The sequence below is a fragment of the Onychostruthus taczanowskii genome, unplaced genomic scaffold (assembly GCF_017590055.1).
Source record: "Onychostruthus taczanowskii isolate IOZ18803 unplaced genomic scaffold, ASM1759005v1 scaffold47, whole genome shotgun sequence".
NCBI lineage: Eukaryota > Metazoa > Chordata > Aves > Passeriformes > Passeridae > Onychostruthus > Onychostruthus taczanowskii.
This window is the reverse complement of record NW_024502236.1, coordinates 5,452,986-5,479,734: the sequence shown is the minus strand read 5'-3', so window position 1 is coordinate 5,479,734 and position 26,749 is coordinate 5,452,986. Positions and strand designations below refer to the sequence as shown.

The 26,749-nt window shown below is 38.4% G+C and overlaps 1 protein-coding gene across 1 annotated transcript in view; it reads right to left on the bottom strand.

Annotated features, from left to right (window-relative positions):
• The window catches only part of ROBO2 (roundabout guidance receptor 2), a 405,555-nt gene that overhangs the window by 98,207 nt on the left and 280,599 nt on the right, over nucleotides 1-26,749 (bottom strand). Inside the window, exons 3-5 of the mRNA XM_041414778.1 lie at nucleotides 17,547-17,704; nucleotides 15,813-15,933; nucleotides 5,710-5,848 (exon numbers count right to left, since the gene is read on the bottom strand). Coding sequence (XP_041270712.1) covers nucleotides 5,710-5,848; nucleotides 15,813-15,933; nucleotides 17,547-17,704 — 418 coding nt within the window. The remainder of the gene's footprint in view (nucleotides 1-5,709; nucleotides 5,849-15,812; nucleotides 15,934-17,546; nucleotides 17,705-26,749) is intronic.

Below are 26,749 nucleotides of genomic sequence, written 5' to 3'. Positions count from 1 at the left end.
CCAACAGCAACATCCTCTGCAAACCTCCTCTCATGCCTCCAGATGTATGTAAGGACACAAAGACCATACTAAACCTCTTTCTTTCACTCTTTGTGACAAGCTATTAAGAACATCCAATCTTTCCCCCCATGCTGCTCATAAAGGACTAATCTCTCCTTAATGCTTTAGCTTAAGGAAAAAAAAAAAAATGAGCATGCAAATCATACAGGATGTAACCAGAGATGACAAACAGTACATATGATATAGCTAATATGAAAAGCATCCTTTTCCCGGGACCCTTCATTTAAAACTGTTAATTGTTATTAATTGGAATAGAAATTTGCTGATGCAACCAAAGATTGTATTCATTACACTACTAAAACACACTCTTTATTCTAATTAATTTTCAACACACATTAGACTTCATTTTGTTACAATCTGCACAGATATTAACTCAAAGAAAGCACACAGTGCTGTAGTGTTATTAACTCATAATTCATTGAAAGGTCATTCTCCCCTTGGTTGTATCTAGAGGGGGCTAGAGTTAAATACCTCAATATCCTACCCACAGAATATAAATGAAATTACAGAGCACTGCTGTTTATTCTTAAAAATTACTGTCTCTCTTGCTTATAGAGCCTTATCTTATGGTCATGATGTGCTGGGTATGTGCAAGATGCCCACCAAAGCTCTCAGGAGAGAGCAACAGCTCTGCAGCATCAAGGTCAGTGAAGAAGGAGCTCCAGGCACAGAAGCAAACTCCTCTCCCTGAGGAGGAAGCAGTGGCAAAGACAAGATGTGATGAACTGACCACGAGCCCCTTTCCCCATCAAGGAAAAAGGTGGGGGAAGGGTGTTTATAAGATTTGGTTCTATTCCTCATTATCCTTTTCTGATGAGATTGATAATAAATTGAACTGATTTTTCTCCAGGTTGAGTCTGTTTTGCCCACGACACTAACTGATGAGTGATCTCTCCTCATTCTGATCTTGACCCATGAGCCTTTCATTATATTTTCTGCCCCCTGTCCAGCTGAGAAGGGAATAACAGAAAGGCTTTGGGGGACACTTGACATCCAGCCAGGGTCAACCCATCACAATGGAGAAATAAAAATGCAAAACTTCTCTGGCTATCAGGCTCTTTTTGGATGTCCTCTTAAAAAAATCCAGCTTTTCTTAGTTCATTAGGTTTGCTATCAGTTGTGTTTAAATCCATTTCAAAGATTTGCATCTGGAAGACCGTAAGATATTTTTAAAATGTCATGTTATACACCTAGGTTTGGGCTCACGAGAAGCCATGGAGGAAAGCAGAGGTGTGCTTTTTCATTAAGCTCTATCAGAAGTGTGACAGACAGCATTTCTGCCCAGACTATGCATATGCATAAAAAAAAAAAAAAGCAGACAGTATTAAAAACATGGCAAAACTAACACCTACACAAGCTTGTGCTGTTGCAGCTAACACATATCTTAGAATACATTCTCTGTGCCTTAAGAATGCTTATTTCCAAATAATTTTTAATGAGCACTCCTAGTCTCCAGCAAATAAGAAACCTCTCTGTGCTATCTATGATTTTTACTGCTGCGTGTTACTGCTCAGTTTCATTTAATAACCTACAATCTCTTAACACTTAGCAATATACCTTGTGTAAACTACACACCACTTTCCGTCTGAAGCATCACTCTTGGTTTTTCTGCCCACACTTCCATTGTGTGGGTGGCACATAAATACCTCTCCCTGTTGGTGCAATTGCCACTTCTCATCTCTAGTACAATATCCATCTAATCAGACGGTGCCTGTAAATGCAACTTAAAAGAGCAGGTTGTAATTTCATTAAAGATGTATTTACTGAGCTAAAACAGCTGTTCTGAGCTGGAATGCAAAAATGGCCTAAGTGATTGCTACTCAGTCATTTTTAAGGCAACTGAAAAATACATTTGCTGAGCTAACCTCACTCTCCCGAAGAGCTGGCACTGCTAACTTCTTCTGTATAAAAGGTTTAAACAGTTATTATAGTGTGTCATAAATTTTGACTTGTAATTGAAAATCTCTTCACTTCCTAAAAAAAAAAAAGTACTTATTACTTGCTATATAATTACAGACCATGCAGCTGCTCTCCTCGGCTTCGCTAGAAAATTTGAAGACATGAAACACTGTACAAACCTTATTCAAATGTTATTAAATTGCTAGTCATAGATCTGCCACTCTCATACTGCAGGCTCTCAAATAATGTCATTTTCTTCCTGTTACCAGGAATAAAATGCAGATGAATGAAAAGTTGATCCAGGCCACATTGAGTTCTCTACCACACAGGAGACCATCAGCTCCTTGGAAGGAAAGTATAATCTCTATTTCTGCTGAGCAGACATCAAAGGGAAAGATACCTGAAAATGTATCTGGAAGAAAATTTCAATGCATAAAGACAAATTTTATTTAATTTTCAGTAGGTCTTAATCATTATGCATAGCCACAATTGTCTGAGTCACTTTGACACAATCTTTGTGCCATTTCCTTGTGTCACTTATAATGAGAAAAAACTCTATTCATGGAATAGTGAACCTCATATTGCAGCCAAAGGAATAGGACTGGTGACCCCACAACATCCTGTTCACCTCCAGTAGTTTGACATGAGTCATACTTGATTAACTATTCCCCACCCTTTGTGTACTGTGGAGGATGTGGTATGAGGCTGAATTTTTAGAGCAATTAAAATAAAATATACAACATGTGCCTCAACCTTTGATTCACAATGCGTTTCAGTCTTAGGTCACTGATTTGAAGTGGACAGCTTCTGTAAAAAGGCTTTACATACCCTAGACTTCACACTGTATTTTGAGTCTCCCTGTTGGTGCAGTATCAACATTTAGATCAACAAGATATTAATTTGCAGGAACCAATTTAGGCTCTAACAAGAATTTTAAGCACTGAAGAATATAAATAATTCTTTATCACAACAGTGCAAAAGAACTATGAAAGCAATTATCATACATTATTCATGCTACTGTTTTCACCTAGTATTTATAACTTTTTTAATTCCTGCCCAGTCATACACAGAGGAGCTCCATGATATATATCATGGCCTGAAATCTCAAGTCAGGTCTACAGGATGTTGGATAAGTAATTTCCTTTGACCACTAGTGAGACCAGTGTTTCCCAGGCATTTAAAAAACTGTTTCTCAAATATACAGACTATCATAGTTGACTTACATCATCAGTTCATAACAACTGAAATTGGGAATGAAGTTTTGCAACATCAGAATAAACTGTTTATTCTCAGATTTGAAGCATGGTTATTTATATACTCCTGAGCAATTACACACACAATTTTACAAATAGCCAAATTATTTTTTTATAGAGTCGTGTTTTCAAACATAGTAATTTCTTTAGAAGTTGGGGTTTTTTTCTCATTTAATCCAATTGCAACTGGAGATGCTTAGAGTCCATCTGGGACCTTTATAATTAGGGCTTTAACAGCCTGAAATTATTTTCCAATTACTACTCAACACACCACTTAGTGTAGCAATACTGTTCGCATTTGTCATCAGAAATCACTGGCATTACTTTTCTCTTTGCTTTCTCATGGGTCACTAAAAAAACTAAAACAAGGTAAGGTGGAAAAACAGACTAGGATTTCTGAAAAACTATGGATTCACTGTCACTGATTCTGGCATTCACCAGGAGCAAATTACAGAAACAAAATGCATACAAAAATTCAGTTTGTTCCACTTCATTGTCACTGAACTAGACACTTTTGAAAGCTGAATCAACAATAGACACATTTAAAAATCTGCTGTATTTGTTTAAACAGGTACCTACTATAATTGTCTTGCAATCTAGGGATGAAGCCAAAATGAAATTATTTAAAAAAAACGAAAAACAGACAGATGTACAAAGAACATTGTTAGCTATAGAAACAGGAAATTTATATTGAAAGTTATAAGAGAAATAGCTCAGAGATCTGTTCAGAAGTATTTATGCATGTGGGAAGAAATAATAAAGGGAAAACCTTGAGGGCTTTATATTTCATTATAGATGTTAAAATGCTTAAAATACAGGAGCTCAGTTTGTCTTTTACCTCAAAAAAATAAATCCCTCAATTTCAACAGTGAGGAATCATTTTGACTTTCTTTCAGAAACTATAAAATTTTGATATCATAATTTTCTCATCCATGCATTCATTCAGATTATACCTGGGCAAATTTATTTGCTGGTATTAAAAAATCCAGAAAAAACACAATAGCTTTTGTTTTAGAGGTTCCAAGCTTATCTTCCTTGATTAAGCATCATGCAGCATAGTTTGGAAATGTCCACTTTTTGGACAGTGAAGATATGCTTGCATATCATGCTATATAAATAAAAGATCATAGAATAGAAAGCATACAATGCTAATTATCAGAGGCATTTGCCTCCGAAGTGCAGATGATGGAGAAAAAAAAATCTCACAGAAGTGGAATCAAACCAAAGACTATGTGGGTTCATCAGCTACTACTTCTGCTTATGAGACCTAGAAGCAGACATGATTTAAACAACAGAAGTAGCACAAAAGCAAGAATAAATCACAGAAACACAATATATTTACTGTGGAGTACTCTACAGTATATAGTTAAAGAGCAAGCAAAGAGAAAAATCTGTCCTGACATCAAAAAGTCTTCTCCTGAAAATAATATTTTGCCTATTGCATTCATACACATCTGTCAATATAATAAGCAAAACAGCTATGTCACATTTAATTTTTTTTAATTGCCAGAAAATGAATTTTTTTAAAAGTACATATATATACACACACATACATATCAAACTTACATAGAAATGTTTTTTCTAGATTATGTATTTTTCCATTAGTATAGTCAACTGATGGAAAATGTCAGCTATGGTGGAGAAAAAAAAAGAGGCACTACTCATGTCTTCTGCAAAAATTAAAACTGTGCAAAAATAAATCAGGACTCATAGTGCCAGAAAGACTTGTTGGGTTGTGGAGACCTGGGTTCTAATTCCTGTTCCCAGAACTAGTTCCATGTTGAGATTTTTTTAATGAAATAATGATTCAGCATAAAAACAATAAAGAGTTCCAGAAAATGAGAACCAAAAATTGCTCTTTTAGTTGAAAGGAGCCAAACTAATTTAAAACCCTTTTACAGGAGAGACTCCCTTCCCCTGCTTGCTAAAATTTTCTCCTTGTTTGTTCCAGACTAAATTAATCTTTCTTGAACACAGGGGGCCTGTTCCAGATTTCAACTCTGCTTTACACTTCTGCTAGTCTGGCTTTTTGTTTCCTCAAGAGGAAGGTTTCTCTCCAAGACTTAACAGACATGAACCGAGGAGCCAGCAAAGCCCACCATGCTCTGCTTGTAATTCACCTTGCCAGTGCAACAGAGCAACTTTCCTGCCAAGTTTTCTCCCTCTTGGTATCAGCATATCATTGTGAAGGCTACTATCACCATTACAGTCCTAAAACATCTTTACTGTCTCCAATAAATTCGCTGAATACCCATGTGCTCACAACACCTACAGATCACTTTTCTTTCCTCCACAGGAATCCATTACCTGGACATTCACCCAGGTTGGGCTTCCCCGCACAGCTGCCTCTGGAAGAAGATTTGTAGTGCCAAAAGAGCAGCAACGTGGGAAGTAAATCTTGGACACAATGTCAAAGAACAAACTCTTGCTAGTAGGGATGGATTCCAGCATTGTGCAACAATTGAAATCTGGAAGTGAACGTGAATGTGGCTCTCACCTTCCTCTCGGTAAGTCTGCATCATCTTTCTTCCACCGCACTGTGGGTGTGGGATCCCCCTGCACCTGGCACCGGAAATCCACGGCCTCCTCCTCCAGCACCACTTGGTTAATCGGTCGCCTGAGAAACGTGGGCCGCTCTTGAAAGAGACATTAAAATTCCACAGTGAGTCAGAGGGCTGAAATGAACACTTTTTGACTTTTCAGCATCTTGTTGCTTACCCATCCATCAAACAGAAAGGAGGCTGAGCTCCACAAATTCAGACAAGTGGAACTGATGATGTGCATAAAGAGCTAGAAAGAAGGCTGCCAGGCTGGAGAGGCAGGGGCTGTCCCATCCTACCCTCCAGCAAGAGCCACCAGAAGGCAGCTTGTGCCAGGACCGACCAGCCACCTGCCGGACAGCGGAGAGGCCTCTGGGGCCATTCTCTCCCCTGGAAAAGCTGTGGCTCTGCAGCCCTGCACAGATGGAGCCTGAGCTGGGAGCTCCTGCCGCAGCAATGTATGAGCTGGAGCAGGAGCTCCCAGCAGGAGCCAGCCTGCCTTTGGCAGTGATCAATATCTTGATGCTTTGGAGGAAAATTTAAACTCTGTGTTACGCACCTCAGGCAATTGTGAACTGTCGTGCACAGAACAGAGATTCCCTGATCCCCATTGCCAACTTCACTATGGAAAACCAAATTAAGGTCTGAATAATAACTTCTGTTTACCCTTGTTATGTTAGGCTGCACAGCTACAAATAGTATTAATCAACATAATGTTCTACAGGCCTGCTTAAAATCCAGATGCAGAGCCACAATCTGATCTCAGTTATACTGCTACAAAATCCAAGTACCGGTAATTTCATTTGAAAGGATGTCACTGGGGTTAGCTTCCAAGTTGCCTTTGGAAGGCACAAATTTTGTTCTGTCCTCTCAGCCATACCACACTTTTATTGTCATAAATTATTTATGCTAGTCAAACCATTATAAGGCTGGGTTTATATGAAACAGCATTTCCACTCAAGACAGGGATTTATCATAAGGACATATAAAACTGGTTACACACTATTTTTCATATTTCACTCTCAGCAAGCTAAGGCATATGATGTCACTTAAAAAAATCACTCAGAATTCACACAGATGCAAGCAATACCAGATTCTGACTCAGGAAATTTATCTTGATAACTACAGAGCTGATTTTTCAGGTTGGTTATGCACAATTATTATATGCAAATAATTTTTTTAAAAAAGTTAGAAGAACATTATTAAGGTTGAAAAATCAAGCAGGCCACATTTACTGACAGAATTAAGGCTGTCTGAATGTCTTTTAATCACTTCCTTTCTGTTTATGATGCCTTATGGGACTGGTTGCAATTATATGATCATACACTATTTTTTCCCCAAACATCACCAGATTGTTGGTACTCATTTAATGAGCAGGTGTTTAATATTTTGCTTTAGTGATACTGTTTAGAGGGTGGCCTCCTGTCTTACTACTCAAAATGCACTTCAAAGACAGAATTATTAATTTCCTCAGGACCTCTGTTACACCTATCTTAATGCCTTATAACTACCTCACTTATTTTCATAGCTCCTCTCTGAGGTATGATAGAGATCTTAGAAAGCAAGGTAAAAAATATCTGCTAAATTTTGGTGTTCAACCTGAGCCACAAAACTGACAATGTTTTTTTTTTTTTTTTTCGGAGGGTATGGGGAGGCATTGGATGGAAATGAAGTTTTAATTTTGTGTGTTCAAAGCTCAGCTTCCATTAATTCAACTGCAGACAAAAAAGTGTTCATCACTTTTACAAATCGGAGTATCAGTCAGAAAAGGAGGAACACAAAACCACCTGTTAGTAATTATGTAAATGAGTGACAGCATCACACAGGAATTCCTTATTAGCAGGGAAACCTATTGGCAGGGGAAAACATATTTTGTCAGCAGAAGAATAGACATGCTCAAGAATCTATAGCACCTTTCCAGATGATAGAGATAAAAGCATGGCTAACGGGCAAAGATTTTTCTCCCCAAGTCATTGCTTTTGTCCTATTCCTATTCCTGCCCAGGATCTTCAGATTCCAGCAATGTTTGGGCAAGTAAATTAATTTCTAACCTCTCTGCTTATATTGAAATGTTTATAATTTCCCATTTTAAATTTGTGTACAAGTCATATCCAGCTCTTTGTAATTTTCCAGTTCAAGTCTGTATACAAGCCCTATCCAGCTGCTGTTTCCTTAGTAATTTTATGGTTTTGGGGTTTGTTTGGTTTTTTTTGGTTTTTTTTTTTTTTTTTTGTTTTTTTTTGGTTTTTTTGTTTTTGTTTTTTTTTTTGTTTGTTTGTTTTTGGTTTTTTTTTGGTTTTTTTTTTTGTTGTTGTTGTTGTTGTTGTTGTTGGGTTGTTGTTTTGTTTTTTGTTTGTTTTTTTGTTTTTTTTTTTAGCACAGAAATATCACTTTTCACACCTGGAACCCAGCAAATTCTCAAGTCCAATTCCCTTTCCAACTACCATGCCTCTCCCTTTTTGTACCTCACAGCAAATGGTCTCTTCTCCACTGAGTGTTTGGTCTGCACTTGAACTGGAGCTCCTTTTCCCCAGGTCACAATACAAACTTAATACACACAAATACAAACTTAATACATCCACAAAATACATCCACAAACTTAACACAAGAAAAATCAGCTGAAGTACTCAAGGACGCCCACAGAAGAGTGACAGTAGCAGGAATACAGTGTAGATACAGGAAAGAGCTGCCCAGATCTGCATTCATGGGTTCTCTACTGTATGACTTGATGGCTCTATTAGGGTATTTTTTGGGGTTTTTTTAAGGCAGGTGCATATTTGGTTAAGTTTAGTGAAAATCCTGTGGACAAGCCAAAAAAAGAGTACATCCCTGGCACAGTGTAGCTATTTCCAAATGTATTTTGGGTACCTGATATTCAGTATGAGGCACCTGCACTTCTCAGAACTAAAAGCTTCTTCCATGCCTCTCATTCCTGCCCATTTCACTCCAATTATTCCCTTTGCCTCCAAACTGCAAGAACTTTAACATTCTTAGAGAAGAGTGAATTATTTTGTCAATTTAATTTTGTCAACTAATATCAGTTTTCTAGTTAGGCATGGGAAATTTTGGATAAAGTAATTTTGATTTGCTAAACTTATTACAACTGGACAAAGCAAAAAACCCCCTATTTTTAATCCTAATGTTAAGCAATGTACTTGGCCCATCTGTAACTATGTGAATCTGGACGGCAATATTTTAATGACACTTTCTGAAAGTTTGCAGCAGCACCATTTTTACAACCTCGCTCCTAAGAAGAGCTTAGACCAACTCCTGCTCTCAGCTCATACACAATACTCTTAATTTTGGCATTTGTTCTGCAAGACATGATCCTAAACTAAGAAATTCAGATCCAGATTAGCATTCTAATTGGTGATTTAGAGGTCCTAGTTCATCCCCATTGAATTTAAACAACTCTGTGTTTGTCTGTACACTGGCTTGGTCTGCATACAAAAATCATTTTAGACTGGGTTTACAAAAGCTGTGTGTAAAGAGCTTAGAAATTAGAATGTGCATACTTATGAAATTGTTACTTGTGGCTGTAAATTCTCCTGTACAGGAGATGAGAAATTCCTGTCTCATTTTGAGGAGAACCCAGCTGAGGAGAAAGTAAATGGCCTTGAGGTCATTAGATAAATCACTGGATTCCACATCAAGGCAATTTAGGAGAATACATGTTTGTTTCATATCAGCTTCTAAAACTGTATATTTTCAAAAACATTTAAGAAGTTTCTAGAAAATTAATACCTATGTAAGGACAGAGCCCAGTTAGCAAGGACATGCAAATACCAACAACTGCTGTTTCCATTTTTGCATCATCTCTGCGTTTTGCACAGCATGAATCAGGAAAGAACAAGTTATCTCTTATGTTGCTTCCTGTATTTGTATCACTCAGAAAACCCCTTGAATATGTCCAATAGCTAATTATACAGCTATAAAGTGATCAGAGTGAATGCCATTGCCAATGCAATTAACATTCTTTATGTGAGATTAACTGGATTTGAGTCACCTGCATAACTTGCTTACAATGTTAATCTCTCAGGAGACAGAGCACTGCTTGCCCAAGCACGCTAAATAAAGAAGGTTTCCTTGCACAGCCAGGTCAAATTTAGTTTCAGAGTTAGTCTTGGGGGGGAAAAAATATCTTTTTCATATTTTTTTCTTCTGCAATGGTTTGCCCATAAATAAAGCCTTGTGGTATAATTAAATATTGTTACTCTGTCAACAGTATCCAGAGCACAATATATTTGAGAAACAACAAGAAAGGGTGATAAATTACAATCATAGGCATATATAAAAATTTTAATATAGCTATTTTATAAGCTTTCACTGAGTAAATAAAGTACCCACTTCCCAGACTTTCTCTGATGAATATTAAAAATCTTTGAAGAGAACTATAAAATAGGTCATGGTTATATGTCATGTCAAACAGTCATGCTATTACTAGAGTGACCTTTATAACTTCAGAATAAACTTTGCTTGCAGTTATAAAAGGGGATTGTTAATGCAATCTGGACACACACCTACAATCTGTTGCAGTGGTTGAGATATGTGCTGCAAGGAAACCTGTAGATCTGAGCCAGAAGAAGCAAAATGCTTTTCTTGCTCTGGGTGCTGACACAAGTTAACCTCAGAACTCAATTTTCCCCGTATTTAACAATTGGTCTGAGTATCACAGTCTATTAGAGAGACTCAGATGACCTTCAGATGTATTATTACTCTTTTCCTGTTCCTCAAAAAGTTAGACAGCCATATATGGGGCCTCAATCTAATTAAAATGATCCTAACTACCTTAATATATTTTCTCTGCTGAGAGAACTGCTAGAGTGACGGATTTGATGATCTTCATAATGTAGAGCCTGAATCTGATTTAGAATTGTTCTTGTTTTCTCTGTCTTTGCTGGATAGAAGACATCATTGTTTAAAAAATGTTTTTGTATTCTAAAAAGAACATTAAAACACAAATTAAAAGGCTTTGGGGAGGGATTTAATAGCAAATAGTTACATTTAAAAGCTTTTTGCACTTTAGCTTTCTGATTCAAAAGGGAAAAAAAGGAAACATTAGATAGTTGGAGGTAAGTTTCATTTCAGAATGCTGTCAATATTTCATTAAATGCAATGTGATCTGGATGAAGTAAAGCTCTCTACCAAAAAAAGAACACGTGGAAGAAGGCAGGATATTACGACCTCACTAAATTTACCTATGTTGTCCAAATGAATGAAAATAGAATTGCAAAAGAAGGTGGTTTTATATTTATAGACATTCTCCTACAGCATCTTTTTAGGCACTTTTCCCATTTCCATTTAAGAAATAAGCACTTGTGTAGACATCTCAAACTCCTACACTCTGAGCAGCACCCAAGGTGTGATGAGCTTGCACAGTAAAGGCACGGAACACCAATAAGAGGCAAATACAGTAAAATGAATGTTATCAGCTCCTAGTGGTTTTCTCCTTTTATATACATCTACAATCATGTTCATTCCAGTTTTTACTGCCTGTTACATACAGACTTTGGGGACAAAATCCGACACTTTTTTCAGAGCTGTATCGTTATTCTATAACAACTTCTTGGTATCTGTGGATAACAAATAATCTAAAGCTAAACTGGCTTTTTGCAAACTGCCACAAGTAGACCACAAGTGGAAAATACAAGGATTTGAAGAAAACCAGGAAGAGATTTGATCTGAAGGACAAAATACACACTGCTGATTCCTCTGTCTTGACCTATGAATGTATACCTGGTTTTGGCAGATTTTTCCATGTGACTGGAAAAGCTTTCTAGGATACAGTGGGTCAAGACTCTGCTAAGGCCTTCCACATAGGCAGAGCTCAAGAAAGTAAAATGGGGCACAGTGTCTTCATTAAAGGGGTTTTGGGTATTTTTTTCTTCTAACACCATGTCATCATAGTCATTCTTTTTTTGAAACTAGGATTTCTCTTTCAGTCTGACAGTATCTACAAAACATCAAACACAAACACTTCCTCAAGCATCAGACAAGAATACCTCTTCATCCCACAGGACCTTATTAGCTGATAAAAGGTTCAGATACCAAAGATAAAATCAAAGATTAATCCAAAACAATCTTTAATATGTCCAAATTGACACATCTTTTAAAGATATTTTTTTACTTTTCTTACTTATGCTTTATATTCTTTTTGAGGCTCTTCTAAATATATCTTTTTCCACTGCTTGATGCCAGCCTCTTGAAGTTGATATACTACGGCTTTCATTGATTTCACTGAGCTTTGGAATCAATATACAAGATATAGCTTTGTACATTCTCTTCAAACATGCCATTTTAAGTGCAAAGGGAAATAAAAGAACATGAAACAGTTAACTTGAAAACTTATCTCAGAATGGTGAAGTAGCATGACAAAATGATAAAGGTTATCATAAGGAGTAATTCCCTCTTTATTTAATTTCTGTCTCCATATTATGTATTTACAAACAAAGCTTTATTACAAATTGGAATTAAACTGTTTCTGTTTTGCATCTTGCTTCAATTCTGTTCAGCCAAGGGCTATGAGCCCAAACACAAGCAATGCAGCCTAATTTGTATCACTTACACTTTGGAAATTGGCCTTTAGAATAGTGTGCACACAATAATCAAGTCCCATGCTGCCTCTTCTTGTGAACATTAGGACTGAGGTTATTAACTTCCTTTAAAGTGCAACTTAAGACTGTAACAGATCCTTTCTGCTTTACTCCAAGATTACACCTCAGAGCTCATAAAGGCAAAAACTAGCAGTAATGCTTGAAAAAGAAGACTAACAAAATGTAGTGCATCTTCATCACAATTCAAAACACAGGTTTGGATAGCACTGCTTATATGATCTTTATGGTATTTTACTATGAAAGCTTGCCAATTTTCTACTAATAGAAGAATCATGACTTGGGAACAAAACTAATGCAATCTGCATTGACACTACCAGTTTATTGTTAAGAGTGCCTAAATGTTGAAAGCAATGTTTCCTATGCAGATACACTTGGAAAAAAAAAAGTGAAAGTCCAACATGTATTATTCATAACTATCTGTCAGTAAAGGTTATTGAACGGGTACCTATTCTGCACATGGGAAAATTTTATTTTCTCCCCCTACTGCTTCCCAAGGTTCTTATGACCCATTTTATTTTATTGTTTTTAAACTCAGGAAAAGTTTAATCTTTCAGGCTAGGCTTCCATGCTGTTCCCCTTGGGCCACCAGCTCCCACCACACTGATTCAGTTTTTCCAGAGGCAATGCCTCAAGCTAAATTTACTGTACAGGGAGCCAGAGATCAGTCACAAGTCACATGCAGAAGTTAACTTCAGGTATTACAGAAAAACTTGCAAAGCCAAAAGTAACAAGTAGATGGCTTCTGGAAAGGTTTGAGAGCTAGTATGAAACAGTTCCTTTTACTAAGGCTCCCTTCACACTGTGGAAAAGGTTTGGAGGGTTGTTATTTAAGAAAGGAATGAAGACATGACTGATCAGCTAACTAATATACATCCCTTTCCAGAATCAGAACGAGCTATAGGCTTGCCAGTCCCCTATTAAAATCCTCAAAGTCACTCAGTCAAGATCTCCTTATTTTTATTGTGAAGTCCATTTTCAATTACGTTCAAGGCAGTTAAAGTTTGGCACATGAATTGAATGTAAGTATTTCCAGTATATTTTTCATCAACATTTGCAGTATTCCCATGTTCCTCAGACCTGTGAGTCATACTAGAGGAAGTCTGTGGACCTAACATACGATCCTGGTGGTTTTGCCTGTGCTCAGTGAAGCCAATTTGAACACACAGAGCCAATCTGACGTTTCCCAGAGTCGTTGGATTTATTGGATTTATTGTGAGTGCTTAGAGCGATTGGACTGTCCAGTAGATACATTGCTTCCTGGAAACATCATGGATAATGCTCTCCAGTCACTGTGCACATCCCTGCTCACACATGGGCTGCTGCCTGGAGTCCAGGGGTGGAATATAACTGCTGGGCAGGTGCCCTCCTTTTGCATGGAGAGGACCAGGGCTGCCCTGGACACGATTTTACAGAGAGCCCAATGCACCAGCACAGAGCTTCAGGGCCAGGAAATGGGCACAGGGCAGGCAAACCATCTTGTGAGACAGCAGGTCATAACCTGAGCACCTGCTTCCTGCATGTTATTCTTGCACAGCAAAATGGAAGGTGGGGAGGTACCTGGGAATACCCAGATAGAAGGAGAAATGTAGATAGGAAGATACCGTGGTGGGGAATTTTAAATATAATTTTCTTCAGGTAGTCTAACACAATTAAGAAGGATTAAAATATCTAATTTCATTTATTGCTGATTTTGTTTGGTATTCACCAAATAGTTTTAGATTGTATTTTTGCAAGTTGATTGCTATGATTATACCCTGTAAAAAAAATCAGAATATTGTAATTGGTTATGTATTATTTTACATATCAAGACCAACCTAATATGCTTCATAGCTCTGCAGGATATGAAATTACATGCACATTTCAGTTTTCATTCCTACAGTTCAATGCTTTTTAACAAATTATTTTCTTAAGGATTTCTTAAGGCTTTGTAGTTAAGGGCTGCAATCTGCTTGCTATCCACAGGGAGTATTACCAGAGATTAGCAGTACTTAAACTGATGAAGGAGATATGTCATGTCTCCTTTGCATCTGTATAAAGCTACAACTCTAACAGATTGGCTGCAAAGGGCATAATAATTGGACAGAGATCCTTTCTCTGGGTTTTTTTTTTTTTGGCAAAGTATAACAGTTCTGCCTTTAAAAGCCACATATTTCCATGAATCCACAACAAACCAGTTGGAGTGGAAACCTTTTCAGTCTTGAAAAAAACTGGAAAGCAGCATATCCTCAGAAATTTGTGGATCTTGTCTAGCAAAAATCTTTCTCTGCCTTTCTCTGTGAATCACATAACATATATATTCTTTTCAAGTAGATAAACAAATGCTGAATTGCACATACATGCAAAAACTGGGATGGCAATATGTGTGACTGGGTTTTCCAGTGCACTGTATTAGGCAGAAGGTGAAAAATCTCTGGAGCATCTTCTTCACAAAGGACCTTAGGATTTCTATTAAATGTCTCTCTGGGGTTACAAAGGGTCTTATTTGGAACTTCAGTAGTGTATCAAAGAGGTGTAGCAGGATGGAACATTAACACTATTTCTCTCTCTTTTGTCAGCATAGACATGTTTTCCTTTGCAGCGAGGGTTTTTTCCTTATTGATCTTCCTTTGTTTGCTCAGAACCTCTTGACTAATTCCTACAAACCCATGACTGTAGGATGTACCTCAGCATGATTTTGTGGCTTTGCTTCTTATCCAGTTGTTAGCAGGATGGATCAAGCCCTAGGTTGGGTTATTACTCTGCTCTTGCTCTGGACCCTAACCATGGGACAAGTGCTTCTAACAACCCACTTCTTGCCTTGCCCATCAGGTCTAGAAGCTCTTTCACACAGGAAGCTTATTCATTTTTAATTCATTCAGCAGCACAAAAAATCTAAATGCTGTCCTGGCTCACAGGAGGAAAAGCTGTTTCAGGTCCTCTTAAAAATGAATGCCAAAAGTTACCTCTATATATTCAAAAATTTGATTTTGGAATTGTCTCTAATGATGTTTTACTGATCAAGTGAGTTTTTTTGTGGTTTCCTACAAAGGTTTGATTTCACAACCTCTCAGGAATATGTAATTATTTAAATAGGCAATCCTGGTCTAAATCTCTGGTAAGCAGGCAGTGTCAACTGTATTAGAAGTAGTTTAATTACATTTGGCCATTCTGTGAGGGAAAGCATTGTCCTGCAATAACATCTCTGGTTATGCACATCACTGTGGACATCCAATCAGACTGAAACTATGTCCTTAGAAAGAAAATGCTGAGCCACCACAGCTCTATCTGTGTGTATATAAACTGCAGCTTTTAAAAGTTAGTCTCCCTCTGAAGCTGTGAAGTGCATCTTGAGCAGTACTGCTGTGTTTTGTTAACCTTGCTTTGTCTCGTGTTTTGAGGAGCCACACAGGGTAATTCAGCCTACAAAATTTGTAAGGAAAAATCAATAAAAGCAGGAGTGTCTTTACCAAAGACAGTCAGCTCTGCAGGGTCACTGTCGCGCTCCCCCACCATGTTGGTCCCCACACACGTGTACATTCCTGCATCACTTTTTCTGGTGTTGGAGATCATCAGCTTCCCACCACGGATCTGTTTCAAAACAAGGAACATATTTTTAATTTCAGGTAAATAAGATACATCAGAAAAAGTGCTACCTTCTTGGGCGACAAGTTCTACAATGAAGACATTCTAAACTTTTGTTTGTAAATATATGTATACTTTTAAAATTACATATTTAAATATCTCTTTAAGTTGTTCTAGAACACATTTTTATCCCACTGACTAATTTCAATTTGCAACTGATTTCAACTGCATTTGATCTTGGTCCTTTGGCTTTCATTAGATTCTTTACATTTCAAAGATCACATTTCTTGCTGTCTCTTGGCAGCACAGAGTACTTTTATTTCTTGCATGGTAATATGTAAAGCACTCTTGACATCTCTCTGAAAAAAACAAGGCAATTTGACTCAGTTTTATTTAGTTAATTTTACTTTATTGGTGTCTGAACAGCTTCCTTGATCACTAATAAAGACAGATTTTCCCTTTTTTTGAGGCAAAAAGACTGAATCTGGCCCAAACTGGGAATTCACCTGACAGTTAATATTTTATTGGCTATAAAAGGTGCTTACAGAATGAAAGAGCAGGATATATGAAAGAAATAAAGTAAAAATTTGTGGCTTGTGAAGTCACAGTGTCAAAGGTTAGACGATGGGGTGCTTCAAAATAAGCTGGGAATTTAACCCAAGAAACTTGAGAGTCAGGGAATGATAGCCAGTTCTCTGCCACTCTTTGCTCTTCTACTCTTGAGTAGACCCTAGCACAGAGAGCCTGGTCCACAAACAGCAACATCTCAGCTTCTCTGGCTTGGAATAATTCCTTAGGGATCCAGAGTCACTAACAAGCTTCCTGATAGTACTTCCATGTTGAATAAGGTCAGCACTGAATCATTCCATACAATATAAAACTTTATTGAAGAAATATTAATGGTGAAAAGCTAACCATTTAAAAATTAGGAATGAAACATGTTCTCAACCACTTAATTTATCCCATTTGCTTGCATGGACCATGATTTATCTCTAATCACTTGATAAGTTCAATATTTCTGCTGGATCCTTTTTCATTCAGTACATTAAATGAACGGCCACAGAACTCAACCAGTGTTACTCATTTGCTCAACATTTATTCCTTTTCAGGAACCGTAATTCTTTACACTGACTTCAGCTTACATTTAGACACATCCAAATTACTGCAATAACTATAAAATTACTGGTATCATTCTAAGATGTTGGGTTTTTTCCCAGGGATTATTTGTGCACCTCATATATTTGACTGAATTTACTTATAAACACCTCTCTGATATTCTCTGTTTGGAGAACAGAGATGTAGAAAAGGTAAAACCAAACTGGTCAAAGACATCCACTAGGTCCTTCATCTAACTGAGCACCTTCTATCATTGGATCTCCAGCTCTAAAGAATCTCCATCACGCTGGATCTACAAACCAAGCCTCAAAGAAGCTCAAGCTGGAGAGCCAGACTAGTAGCAATAAACAGCCTTCCCCCCTCATTTGGAAAAGCTCAGAGAGGCAAACTGCCGAGAATAACAACCAATTTCTATGGGCAAGGCTGTAAAGCCGTGTAAGCCCAGCTGCACCCAGCTGTGGGCCCTGTGTGCACAGATAAAGAACCAGCTGAGCTGTACTCACACTGATGCGCTCCTCCCTGTCGTCAATGCGGACTTTGTCTTTCTTCCAGTAGATGGTGGGCTCGGGGTGCCCTCGAGGCGGCTGGCACTCCAGTATTGCGGGCTCTCCAGCTGCCACCACCACATCCGTAGGGTTCTGGCGGAAGTCATCCCGTAGCACTAGAGCAATACATGAAGGGAAAAACAATTAACAGAAGTGATGACATCATAAGTGGAGGAATAAAAATGTAGAAACACCTACTATTAAACAAACAACTCTAAATCATTATCAGGTGATGACTTTACTTCTTGTATTGACAGTAAAAATCTCAAAAATGAAGCTGGGCAGATATGCCCTTTTGTCCAGCAGAGGCAGACTTCACACACAGGGCTTTTGTTTTCCCTTTTATTTTTTTCTTTCCAGATAAAAACACTGCTCTGTATTTAAGTTACAAAGATTTGTAGTACCCATTACTCCTCTTAACCTTGACAGGATCACTTTCCATCATTACAAAAGCAGTTGGATGTTGAGTTCTTTTCATGACAGAAAACAACCCGCTGAATATCTGCCTTGTCTGGGTCTCCAATCCCAGCAGAAGGTAAGAAAGGGACAGAACTAATACTGAACTGCAGAGTTACACCTTGGCTAAGGGCATTGCCATTATTACTGGTATTATCCTATTTCTGGCACATACATGCTAAAATGGTCACCAGTTCTGAAAGGTGCCAGGGAAATAAAACTGATAGTAATGCACTTCCAGCACATTTATTTCTTCCTTCTATATTTTTAGTTCCAATATTTCTGCCACCTTGACCAGCCCTATCCTACTACCTTGAAAAGAAAGAGCATTTAAATCACCAAGCTGTTTGAGAACTAAATTAGGCTACATAGACTGGCTTCTTACATAAACCAAGCTTCTGTAAAGGATTAGGTCCAACTAGCTGGCTTCAGTGTGTTACAATGATATCCACTTCATCCTTATTCTTCCATGTGTGTCCTAGTCTCTAGGTTAATTGACATTCTTATAAACATAAAACTGAAAATTGCTCTAGATGAGCCACTGAAATAGAATTTAGGGCATCGCCCCTCCTTGAATTTCAGCTACGCATGGCTTTCATTACAGCTTTAAAACAGTTCTCGCCCTTAATGGAACCATGGCCCTCTGAGAAATTAGAAAACACTGTATCCTAGTGAAGGGGCAAGTCAGGAAGAGTTCAGCAGAAATTGCTCAGTCTCATTTCATAAGCAGAGATAATTTACTGCTTTCAATGTTAATAAAACGTGCCCCATTTTAACATTTGGAACTGAATATTTTTCTCTCCTGTAATAAGCCAGAAGAAAAATATGATTAATGCATACAAGATTTGGTCTCTGAATAGTCTGAGGTGAGTGGGCTGTATATATCTGGCACTCGAAATGACACAGAGGTAACTTTTATTGTTCTCCATTTTGGGATACACAGGTAGATCCCAGAGGAAGGAGGGAATTAATTGGAAGTTAATTCCTTTTCTAACACACACACACACACAAAGAGTGACTATTTAGGTCTCGCTCTTGAAGCATAAAATAAAGTGACAGGAGGCAGCTGGCAACAAATGCAGCTCCGGCAAGAACCTGTAGTCTTCTTAGGTGACACACCCAATAGACAGCAAAAACCTCAATCCCCAAATGTTTCTGAATAATACAAACCTTCCGATTCACAATAATCAAATTGGTAGAAATGGAATTTATACAACTTCAAGATCAAGTGGAAGAAGTAACTTATGCAATGCAGAGCACAGAATTACTATGATGAAGATCATGGGCTGCTGACTATTGGCAGTACAACACTTTGGAAAGCCAAGAAAGTCAATATCACGGGAATGTCAGAGAAAGAACCAGAAAAAGTCTTAAAAAATCATGTTTTTTAGGAAAGCAGCTTCATATGTCTCTGTGATCCCCATGATACATAGGAAGAAAAAGTACTTCTAGACAATGCTATGCCCACATTTGCATAACTGGTAAATAGATAAAAATTAATTTCTGCTACTGTTATTACACACAAAATAAATATTATTTTTATTGGTTTGGTTCTACATGTAATTACAGAACTTCAGTGTAAATCCATTAGTGGAAAATCCCTAGAAAAATCAGCAGATCCCACCACATAATGGCTTTATATTCCTGACTCCTAACTCCTGGCAGCAATATTTAAGGGAAGCATTTTCCTTGAACATTTCACACTGCTGTATGAACCTGACAAACACAGTTTCTTGCAGTGATACACAGCAAATTACATTAACTTTCTCTGAATCATCCCAGCAACTGTGTAAGGTTCCAATCAGCCTCAGAATATGAGGCTAAGAGGTGATTTGATTTTATCATATTCTTTTACCCAAAAGCCGCACTGCAAAACTGGCTTGAATAGAAGACAAAATTGATGCTACAGGCTTTGCTTAATCTTGCTCTGTACCTCAGCACACACCTGAATCTTGAATAGGTATATCTCACCATTTCCATCTAAAGCATTCTGTGTTTTGGAGGGAAAAAAAAATGTTGAAGAAAAAAGAAAGAAGGAAAAAATAAAGCAGTGACAGAAAAGCAAAGATAAGATAAAAATGCATGAAATATAAATTAAAGTGAGAAAATAACTCAGAGAGGAAGAGGGGGAACAGTAACTTTAGGGAAACAAAAAAAGAAAAAGCCAGGTAAAGGAAGGGAAAAAGAAGAACAAAAGCAGAGAGAAAAACAAGATAAAGCACAAAAAAAACCACAGGCAGCCATTCCTGTGATTCAGTATTTTTATGCAATCTAACAACAATGAAATAAAGCACAGACATTAATCTGATCAGCCCAGTAACCCCAGAACATCCAAATATCACCCCAAGAGAGAGGAAGCAGGGAAGAGGAGGGCAGAGCATGAGCTGGTGAGCTTGGCTGTCCTCCTGGAGTGGCACAGCAAGCCACAGAAGGAAGAACCATCAACTGGAAGTTGAGTTCACATGTACTAGCACAGTAAATGGAAAAGCTGCAGCACATCTTGGTGCACTCACCATACCTAATAGTACAACCACCTGTGAAAACAGAAAAATAATTGAGAGCTGCAGAATATTCCTCAGCCAATTATCCACAATTGCTGGGTACATCCAAATAACTATTAGTGTGCCTGAGTAGACTACCCTCTCCACACACAGGCAAATGCTTTTGTTCACCTGAGAAGTCAGCCATCCTCAGGACCCTTTTGGCAGGGCACAAACACTAGTGTTTTAAAAATTCAACACAAGTAGCACTATGCTGCCGCCAGCCTCCTCTTCCTCATTCTTTCTTGGATGTTCTTGCTTTGTTTTATTCCAATTTTACAGACAGCTCCCTTGGTGCTTCCCTACGTTTTTGGGTGTTACCTCACATTCTTTACTTTAAGGGTGGCGAGGCCCAAAGAAGTTCTGGATGCCCCATCCCTGGAAATGTTCAAGGCCAGTCTGGGTGGAGCTCTGAGCAACCTGGTCTAGGAAAGGTGTCCCTGCCCATGGGGTACTGCGTGATCTTTAAGACCCTTCCAAGCCAAACCTTGCTGTGATTTTATGACTAAACAAGGGGTGCCAAAGGGGAAGATGGCCCCCCTACACTGCATGCCAACCCTGGGACCACAGCACAGTCGTACCCCAGGGGCTGTTCCCCCCACCAGCCTGACAGCAGCACAAACACCCTCACATTTCAAAAGGGAATGCCTTGCAAGGGCAAAAGCTTCCAGATGGCCGAGCCCCACTGTCTGGAAAGGCACTGAGGGACTGGAGGACTGCAAAGAACAGCTAAAGCACACACACAGCCTACAACGGCGCTGCAGACAAAAGTTAATTAAAGTTTGATCAGTCTCTTTGTGGCTCAAACAAGCTGATGCTGCTCAAACAAGATAGATGTCTGCGAGCAGTCTTTAAGGCAAGCAAAGCCCTGCACAGCCATTTCCAGGTAGCCAGGAGTGTAACGAGGGAAAGGGAGCACATCCAGCAATGGGATAAACACACGGAGCACGCACCTGCCAGAGCGAGGGATGAGGGGAAAGAAGCAAAAAGGAGCCCCTGCTCCCAAGGCAGCTGCTAACCAGCACCTGCCAGCTTAGGCCCAAATCCAGGCCTCGGTCAAACTGAGGCTCATAAACTCAGGGAATTACATGGAAACTGAATTAATTTCCTCGGCTCAGGTTCCAGCGATTTGTTTAAAGGAAGTGGAGATAAAGGCACAATGTTCATGGGGTAGGAGGGAAGGTGGCGGGGTCAAAATTATTCTAGGCTAGATATCCATGCCTTAATCCTTCTTTCCAGCTTTTAGGCCCTTAGAAAGAAAACATTTTTATAGGATTTACATTTACATGATGATTACAAATAACCATCTGTCTGCTTCCACTTTTTCAATCTGGTCCATGTCCCACGAGCCCCCAGCCTGTGGTCAGAGCAGCTAAGCTGGAAGGAAGAAGTGGATGCCCGTCAGGAGGCTTTGGGATAATTGCATTCTTCTCCCACCAGCGCTTGTCTCTCTGCCTCCTCCCCCTCTGTGTGCATGGTGAACATCTGAAATTACTGGGGACAGGAGGGAGGAAAAGAGTATCTTTATTGCCCTTTTCAATGAATTATAATGTCTTAAAACACAGCTACATCTGTTGTGCTGACTAGAGGGTATAAAGAGATATCGAGTAAATATTAATGCGCTTCTGTAACTTGGGTCCTGGTAGCTCATCCTCCCCCTGCTGTCCTGTTTTGTGCTTATCTCAGAATAATATTATTCTCATATAAAGATTTTGCACAGCCACACTGGTGGTGGTTTGGTCACCTGCCACACCACAGGCAGGTCTCCCCTGATCCAAGGCACTTCCCCACAGGCATTTTCCTAAATCCTCATCTCTCCACCACTGCTTTGGCACTTTCCCCCTCTGATACATACTGATATGAACAATCGACAGGAGTTAGTAACTCAAATAACTGCCCAGATGTCATGCATTGGACAGATTAAAGGATTATTATACTTTAGGTAGCATATGGTGCGGGGAGGTATTTTAGATCTTGACTAATGTGTATGATCTGCTGAAATGGTCCCTGAGCAAGCCAGCACTACCTGTGAAACAGGGTGACAGAAAAAAAAAAAACAAAACCAAGATGTCACAGACAACTTCCCTTGTGAAGAATAATAATACACTTTGTTTGGAGATGCTGCTGCATGACCTCGTTGTTTCAGCAACTGTCTCTGCTTCATTTTGTAAGGAAAATTGCAACAAAAACACCCAGCCTTGGCAATAGTCCTAAGCAAGACTCTCAGGGAGTTCTTAAGCTCCCTCTGCATGTGCAGAGGAAAAAGCAGTAGCCAGGAAAAAGGTGCTGCCTTTAAAAAAAAAAAAAAGTTATAAGAAGCTATAAATTTTTCCTCCTGTTTTTCCCATTATTTGCCTATCTCCTGATACTGATACTGCCTAACAGACACGAATGTTAGTTAACATACCATGACTTAAATATGTTCAGTAAAATTAAGCCCCAAGTCCATGAGAATAATTTTCAGAGTGTTAGGATATTTTCAAAGAGTCTAGCAGCTTCAACAATGTTTGATTAGTAAGGTTCCTAGAAATCAAAGTAATGATCAGCACAGAGATACCTGCATCAAGAAACAAAAGGAGAATCTTCTTCCTTGCCAATTCAGCAATTTTCTTTGGCATCATCCCTTTTTCTCACTCAGTATTTCATATGCTTACCCAGTACTTACAGTTCAGGGTAGCTTTGCAGGCCTCAGTAAAGACAAAAATGTGGAGAAAACTGACACATCCTCTACAACTTTTAACTGTTCATATACACAGATAAAGGCATACAAAAAATTATGATGATCATTGATATCTAAATGTAAAAGTGTTACTTCTAAAGACAGAATATATTAAACAAGGTGAACAGAGAATTACAGTGTTGAGGTGGGTGAAGTGACAGAGACATTCCAAACGGAGTCAGTGGGAGATAGCTGGCTTTTTGCCCCTCCTCTACACTGTACTCTGAGGTGCACCCCAACTAGCTGACTGTACAAAGGTCAGGAAAGAAGATGGACTTTTTCCTTTCTTATTTACAGCACACACCGCCAGGAGCCAGACTTTGAAATCTTTCTAGCCCAGTTAAGGGCACTGCTGACCTATTTTCCCTTTTACACAGGTACACAAGTCATAGTTACTGCAGACTTTAGTTTATGATTTCTTTCTGCTTTTTTAAAGGCTGGTATTTCGTTCAAATTAAGCATATGCAATGCAGCCTGAAGATACTTCCTGCAAAATTGTATAATCTCCTTGCCTTTCTTGTGATTCACTGTGATCACTTGAATGCAATCTGACACCTCAGTATTTTCTTTTTCTGAAAGATTTTATATGACTATTAGATATCATGAAGAGCGGAGAATTTTCTAATTTAGAACATAACATATTTATGTTTAAGCCTCCTGATTGAAAACAAAGTTCTATCACCTGTCTTCCTTGCAATGAATCCTCAATAACCTTCTGCCTTTTTTAAACTCCCACCTCCTTCCACCAGCAAATTCTGAATGCTGCAGTTAACAGTCAGCAATCTCATTACCCATCTGCTATAAATCTTCAAAAGCATCACTGTGTTTTGACAGTCAAGAAAGGCAAAGGGAAGCAATAAGCATAACCAAGTATTCTTTATGAATGCAAATATCCTGAAGACCACATTGAAGTAATTTCAGAAATCTAAAGCTATACAACGTAATACGTTGAAAAATTTTCTCTAGGATACAGAACAGATTTCTTTTTTCTTGTTCTTAAAGCATAATCAGTCTTGATGAATGCACTGCACAGATTGCTAATGTGAACAAGAGATACATTACTAGGAGTTTTATTTCACTGAAACTGAAAGCCCAACTACTTGCTTAAAGTTCAGAGACTTTCTAGAACTGATACCATAATTATAGACAAGAAACTTTTTAAAAGTGCATGGTCTGCTGTAAGTCTTAAAATTTAACAAGGATCAGACATTTAGCAGTTTAACTCAGATCTGAAGATAGCTTTTACATGATCTTCACTTTTAATGGACTACATATTCAGAAACTCATGGGCATTACATAAGTAAATAAATTACTTATTTATTTTTTTACTAACTAATGTGAATATCAGAAGCAGAAGCGAAGACAACTTAAGGAAACACCACATGAAAACTGAACTAAAACTTCTTCTGTCACTTTTATGCCAGAATGTCTTCTTTACATATTCCAGCAGGAATATGGGACAAGTTTCACCAAAAGCACTAGAGACCCTTTAAATCCCATCAACGATGCTTCCCTCCCAACAATGCAGTAGGGAGGATTGTGTTTAGGAAAAGCAGAAATCTTCCACAATGTCCTAGGCTGCTGTTAAAAAGGATAGTTTGGACTTTGCCTGTTTGCCTTTGGTTGCCAACCAACCGAAAAAAAGAAACTCAAAAGAATTATAAATACATAAAAATTTTCAAAAGCAATGCCATACAAAAAACCTCAGATGTTACTGATATAAAAAGAAACTCTGGTGGGAGCTTTTCACCATGTGGTTGAGGAGAGCACACAAGAAACTGCACTGTACATTTTGAGTCTGTGAGTACAGCAGAAAGATTCCCCAGAAAGTGCAGATTTAATTAGTGAGGTTCAGAAACTACAGTATATTAACATGCAGGTTTGCTGTTGTGAGTACAAAAGCTGCACTGCCAGGTACCTGTAGCACTTCATTAGCTCAACCTAATGAAAGCCACCTAGAGTTTGAGACAACATTGGCCAATTGCATTTTTTCTCTTTCCAAACTGAAGTTGGTTCTCTTACAACCACTTCAACTCCATCAGTCCCCTGAGCTTCCAGTTCAAGCCCAGCCAAAACACCTAAAATGTACAAGTGCCCTCGGTAAAACAAAGGAATAAGAGCAGCTGAGAATCATGAAAATGAATACAAATGAATGAATATTTCTTGTATGAGAAATATAGAATGTTACATGCTTCATTTAGCCAATATAATACAGACTGCAATCTCAGAGCTCCACTGAAGTGTGAATAGCCTCTAATAAACTTTTTGTGTACACATGCACAACACATACACAACAGCTGGGATGCTTTCCCGTCTTGGCAGGGGGCACTGCCACATTACTGCTATACTTCAGACACATTAGGCAAAGCATCAAACAAAATAGGCTGTTGCCTAACACAGGAATCCTCTTCCATCCATCCTCCATTTCTCCATGCCTAACCATGGTCTCTATCTGTTAATTATAAGTTAAATTCAATTTTTTGTGAACAGATTTTTTTGTTTTTTGTGCTGCCCCCTTCAGAAGTCAGTAGTGGAAATAAGATATTTGAGCAGACATAGCAAGGCATGTATTCCTGAATAAGCTTTTGTGACTCCATCACAAGGGGACTGTGCAGCCACACTTCATCAGACATGGAGTGTGAGATGTGTCCACAGCTGGTACACAACACCAGTGGGAGCTGCCTGCTGCTACTTGAATACTTCCCTTCCCATCCTGCAAACTGTCCCCATGTCAATTTTTGGGGTGCTTGCCAGATGCCATTTCAACAGGCTCCATAAGCCTGGCTGGCCTCACGTGCTCTGTCTCACAAACAGGCATGTCATGGCACACAGGCTCAGCAGTGCCATCTCCTTCTGGACCTGACGTTCAGTCATCAACCTTCTGAAAAGCTCAATGGTTTCCACTTTTTATAGAATTTGTCCCAGCAAATACAGAATGAAAACTGGAAAAGCATAAAATCTGCTCACATGGCTGTTGCTGAGGCATGTCCAGCCAGCATGTCCAGGGAACCCCACTGAAAGAATTTATAACAAAGCCCCACCTCCTAAAATTCCTCCATCACTTCTGTTTGCATATTATTTTAATTCAATATTATTTTCATAATATTCATTAAATTAAAGAAGTACAGAAACTGTTCTTTAGAGCATCTATTTTGTCATCTCTTAACACAATAAAAACTTTTTCTTCTAAGGGTCGTTTTTGAAGTTTTGTCATTGGATTCTTCCTTCAAAAAAGAAATTTCAAATTATTTCAAATTTAACAATGGACAAAAAAAAGTTAGAGAACATGTTTTCTGGATTATCATGACAAACGCTAAAAAAACTTATCTGTCACTTGTTATTGTATCATTCTGCATAATAAATTTAAGTTTCCAAAGCTCTAAAAACAGAAAAAGCAACATGATATGTAGAACCTATATTAAAGTGCTCTTAGGATGAAGTAGTTT